Source organism: Plasmodium reichenowi, chromosome 9, assembly GCF_001601855.1.
Source record: "Plasmodium reichenowi strain SY57 chromosome 9, whole genome shotgun sequence".
In the NCBI taxonomy this organism is placed as follows: Eukaryota; Apicomplexa; class Aconoidasida; order Haemosporida; family Plasmodiidae; genus Plasmodium; species Plasmodium reichenowi.
Window position 1 is genome coordinate 1,033,078 of NC_033654.1, and position 5,647 is coordinate 1,038,724.

At 16.9% G+C, this 5,647-nt stretch overlaps 3 protein-coding genes across 3 annotated transcripts; 1 reads left to right on the forward strand and 2 right to left on the reverse strand.

The window, feature by feature from the left end:
- Positions 1 to 685: 685 nt before the first annotated feature.
- PRSY57_0924900 (replication termination factor, putative) lies at positions 686 to 1,610 on the reverse strand (the record flags this gene model as incomplete). The annotated part of the gene is made up of 3 exons (XM_012907488.1): positions 686 to 874; positions 1,002 to 1,307; positions 1,428 to 1,610. The coding sequence occupies 3 exons, from the start codon at positions 1,608 to 1,610 to the stop codon at positions 686 to 688; spliced, it is 678 nt and encodes a 225-aa protein (XP_012762942.1).
- Positions 1,611 to 2,413: 803 nt separating this feature from the next.
- On the forward strand, positions 2,414 to 3,115 carry PRSY57_0925000 (CS domain protein, putative; the record flags this gene model as incomplete). Its single annotated transcript, XM_012907489.1, has 2 exons — positions 2,414 to 2,456; positions 2,688 to 3,115. 2 exons carry the CDS (start codon positions 2,414 to 2,416, stop codon positions 3,113 to 3,115), a joined length of 471 nt encoding a protein of 156 aa, XP_012762943.1.
- Positions 3,116 to 3,617: 502 nt separating this feature from the next.
- On the reverse strand, positions 3,618 to 4,196 carry PRSY57_0925100 (hypothetical protein; the record flags this gene model as incomplete). Its single annotated transcript, XM_012907490.2, has 1 exon — positions 3,618 to 4,196. The coding sequence occupies one exon, from the start codon at positions 4,194 to 4,196 to the stop codon at positions 3,618 to 3,620; it is 579 nt and encodes a 192-aa protein (XP_012762944.1).
- Between the last annotated feature and the right edge of the window lie 1,451 nt (positions 4,197 to 5,647).

The following is a 5,647-nucleotide window of genomic DNA, read 5'->3' on the forward strand; positions in this document are numbered from 1 at the left end:
AAAAAAATGGGTAGATTTTTTTGTAACTAAAAAAAAAAAAAAAAAAAAAAAATAGCTATTTTTTAAGCTAGCCATTGCCTTCAAATTTTTTTTTTTTTTTTTTTTTTTTCTCTAATCCTTATAAATAATACATCTTATATATCATTTTATATTATATCATTTATTTTATATAATTCAAAAATTATAATATTGTTATTAATTTTATATCTTATTACACTTTATAATTAAATGGTTTTTTGTTTGTGTTCAAAATTTTCCATTTTTTATATATAAAAGAAAAAAAAAAAAATTAAATTAATAATATATACATATATATATATATATATATGTATGTATAATACACACACTAATATATAATTGTATATATTTATATATATACACATGAACATATTTTCAAATGAGACAAAAAATAATTAAATAAATAAAAACAAAAAAAATAATAATTGAATATATGAAATATGAAATATGAAATATAAAATATAATATAAATATAAAATTATAAAAAATAAAAGGTTATAAGTAAGGGAAGTCAGAAACATATAATTCTATTAATTTTTTTCAAAAAAAATATTTTCTTATTAGAAATACGATAACAAAAAAAGATACTAATGTATTTAATATATATATATATATATATATATATATATATATATTTATTTATTTATTTATTTAAATAACACAGCACCTATTTAACAGCGTCATTATTCTTCATCTCCTTTTTTGCTTGTAAAAATGAATCTTTTTTTTTTTTTTCAAGTTTTCTTTTTTTAATTATACTCTTTTGTTTTTCTTCCAATAATGCTACGTCTTCCACACCTATTTCGATAATATCACTTTCTTTGTATTGCTTATTACATGTTATGCACATTTTATCCTATAATAAAATAAAACAAATAAATATAAATATATATATATATATATATATATATATATATATATATAAAATAATATATGTACATATATTTCCAAGTCGGTAATTCTCCTTTTCACTTTTGATGTACCTTTGAAATATTGACTCGATTAAACACCTTCTTTGAAAATACACAACCACAAGAAAATAAACAAATTCCTCCTGATGTAGAATTTATAATTTCTTTGGAAATTAAACAAATCAATTTCCCTTCTTCATTTAATTTATTTTTGCAAAGAACTAAATCCTTTAAAGAAACAACGTGAGCAAACTTTTCAAAGGTATCTTTTTTTCTTTTCTTTTTGTTTTGTTTTTTAACAAGCAATAACTGAAAAGCATGCTCTTTATTATACAAGTAACCAAGGCGACAACAAAAAAATGGTTCTTTTAATAATTCCTTAATGGAAAAAATATATATATATATATATATATGTATAATAAAAATATGTCAAACAAAATAATATTATGATATCTTATTTATATGCATTGTTTCATATTTTATTATTTTTTAAAATACCTCAGATATAGCACAACGGTTAAAATGGTATTCCCGTAACTCCTTCTTGTTATATTTATTTTGATTTACATTAACAAGTGTATTTTTTTCATAACCTAAACTTCCTGTGTTTTCTCTTAACTTTTTGTTTTTCATACGAACTAAGTCAACTCGTTGAGGCAAACTCCCTCCATCTCCCCCCATTCTAAATAAATAAAATTATCAAGGTTTTTAAACGTTTTAAAACAGGGGAAGCTATTAAAAGGAGGAAAATATAAATAAATATATATATATATATATATTATACGTATTATATTTTTTTCTTTGTTCCTATAATTATAATTAAATTTAAAGACAAAAAAAAAAAAATATATATTAATAATTTTATATTATTTTTTTATTATATTAAAAGGAGCGACAAAAATTCATCTTTATTATAATTTCTATTATTTAATTTAATTTTTTTTTTTTTTTCATTTTCTATTTGTAATTTAATTCGATATGAATAATTTTTCAAAGTTTTTTTCTTTTTTTTTTTTATACTAATTTTAGAAATACATAAAGTTAGTAAATACAGTTATAAAAATTAAATATATATATATATTATATATAACATTGTGATAATGTATATATATATATATATATATATATGTTATATACATATGTATTTATTTATTTTAAATATATCATTATTTATATAAAGAAAAAAAATTATTCGTATATGAAATGGATATAATTTTTTTTTTTTTAAATGTAACAAGAAATATAAATTTTTAATTTGGAAGTTAAAAACTAATAATCTTTTATTAATATATATATAATTATATATATAGTAATAAAATATTTTAGAAAGTAAATATTTATAAAAACATTAATGTGACAGAATTATTTATAAGAATATATTTTTGTATATTATATTAATACGAGAAAGTAAATATAATATTTTGAGTGATACATTATTTTAGTATTTAATTTTTTTTTTTTTTTTTTGAAAATATAAAATAAGAATGGGTGAAATATACAACAAAAGACATAAATACTTGAACAATGGTAAAAATGAAAAAAAATATATAAATATATATGTAAAAAAATATGGAATTAAATTTATATTTCTTTGTGTACATGTAAAAAATACATAAATAAATAAATAAATATATATATATATATATATATATATATATATATATATACATATGTGTTAGTTTATATATTTATGAAGTATACATATTACAATCCGTTGCAGAATTAAATTTATTATAAATTTCTTTTACTATTTGTCAGGTGTTTTAATATATGAATGGGAACAAAGTATAGACGAGATAAATATTTATATTAATATGAATTCAAAAATTGTTAATAAAAACGATTTAAACATTGAAATAAAAAGTAAAAGAATAAGCATAGGATTAAAAAACACGAAAAGCTTTTTAGAAGGAGAATTATTTAGTATTATTGATGAAGATTGCTCTTACTGGTTTATTGAAGATAATAATTTACATATTTTATTAACCAAAGTAAAAAAAGGAGAAAGCTGGAATAGTGTCTTTAAAGGACATAAAAATCTAAATCCTGTTGATGAAGATAATACAAAAAAACAAATTTTATTAGAAAGATTTCAACAAGAATATCCTAATTTCGATTTTTCCTCTGCATCCTTTAATGGTCAAGTTCCTGACGCAAGAACATTTATGGGAGGACTTAAATATTAAAAAGATTAAGTAGAATAATGTTCTTTCCCAACATAAATAAATAAATATATATATATATATATATATTATATATATGTGTATTTTTTTCCTTGCAAAAAAATATTATATTTGTATTTATTAAATTTGATTTATGTTTTTAAAAATACCTTGAAAAAAAAAAAAAAAATTAGTAAAATAATAAAATAATAATAATAGCTAGCTAGCTAGCTAACTGTCTAGCAAAAAAAATAAAAAAAAATTTAATTTCAAAAAAAAGGCAAAAAAAAAAAAAAAATTCCAAATGATAAATATAAACATTTTATTATATATACATATATGTGTACAATATATATGTGTATGTATAATATGATTTATATTTTATATAATTCTTTAATTTTTATTGTGTATTTTTTTGTGTTTTTGTTTTTTATATTATGTATTTTTTTTTTTTTTTTTTTTTTTTTGTGATTTAACTTATTCAATGTACACATTTTAAAAAGATATAATGTCAAATTATATGATTTTATTTGAAATCTTCTAACATGTCAAGCAATAGACTTCTTCTTTCAAACAAGGCCTTTGCATTATTATCCTCCATATTTTGTTTGATTAAGGAATCTTTGATATTATTTGCTTGTTGAAGTTTTAAAGCTTTTCTGCAATTATTAAAATTGATGAAGTTCTGAATACATTTATGTTCCCGTTCGCTTTTTTTTAGTTGAAAATTATTTTTTAAACAACGAAAATAAATAGAGCCAACAAGTCTACAAGCATTATCTACAGTAGTACTTTTATTCCATAAATATGAATATTGATCTGCTTTATATTCTTTGGCATCCATACTTAAGGTATCTTCTAATTCTGGTTTCCCATTAACAATATCATACCATAACATTTTATCTTTTAAATTTATATTATTATTAATAGATAATCCGACGAAATTGTAACTATCGAAAAGTTTTTTTAAAGAATAATTTATTTCCATATTTAATCTTCTTTTAAGAAACCAATTTTTTAATTCATTTTCTATAGAATTTATTTCACTTTTTAATTTGAAAGATGAATTAGTCTCATTATCATTTACTGGTATGTCAGTACTCATTTTATTATAATCAGTATTATTATTATAAACAGTATTGTTATTATAAACAGTATTGTTATTATAAACAGTATTGTTATTATAAACAGTATTATTATTATAAACGGTATTATTATAATTATTTATTTATTTATTTATTATTTTTTATTTTTCTGTGCTAAAAATATAAGTATTATAAAAATAATATATATATATATATATATAATATAAATATATGAATATATTCTTTTATATATTATTCCAGCTTAATTGCATGATCTTCAATAAATAAACAAATAAATAAATAAAGGATACTTGAAAAATACACATTGAAGAAATTTTAAATTAATATAAATATGCAATTATAATAATAATTATAAAAATATATATATATATATATATATATATATATATATAATATTTATTTATTTTATTTTATCTTTTAAGTTATTATATTAATTAAAAATAATGAGAACAAAAAAAAGGGAAATATAAAAAAAAAATGATAATATAATACATACATATCATTATTTTTATGATAAAATATTATATTTTATAACGAATAAGAGGAATATATTTTTTCATGAAATTCCATAAAATGTACATATCAGTTTAATTCATTTTTTATTATAGTACACATAATATTTGCAGATCCTTAAAAAACGCAAAAAAAAAAAAAAAAAAAAAAATTACAAATCATATAATGAATCTTTACAAATGCGTGAAAATTTTTTGAATTATTACTTTTAAAATATATCTTTTGCAATCCATAGAATAAAAATAAAATTGGGTGATGGTCCCAATTTATTATGTGTACTTATTATATACATAAATAATATATATATATATATATATATATATATATGTAATATATATATGATTTAGCTTGAGCTCAAAATTTTCTATATTATAAAAAAAAAATAAAAATTGTCTTATTATTTCTATTTATTTTTTCATAAATATATAAATCACAAACTAGCATAATTTCTGGCTACCCATTTTTTAAAAATAGAAGCACATAAATAATATATAGGCATATATCAAAAAAAAAAAATATATATATATATATATATATATATATATATATAACGTCGCAAGAAAAAGGAAATTCTATTAAGTTGGTCTTATCATTTTTGGAATGTACTTACATTAAATATTTATAAAAAAAAAAAGAAAAAAAAAAAAAGGATTATAAAATAACATTGTATATAATATTATTTCTTTGTTTTATTGCATATAGGAATTTTTTTCAATCGTATTTTTCAATAACAATGGTTTATTTTATATATATATATATATATATATATTTATATATACATGTGTGTGTATATATTATATATAACGTATCAAAAAAAAAAATAAATATCTATGATACTTTTATTTATTTATTTATTATTAGTAGTATTTTTTTTTTTTTTATTTTTTTTTTTTTTTTTTTTTTTTTTTTTTTTTTTTTTTTTTTTTTTTTTTTTTTA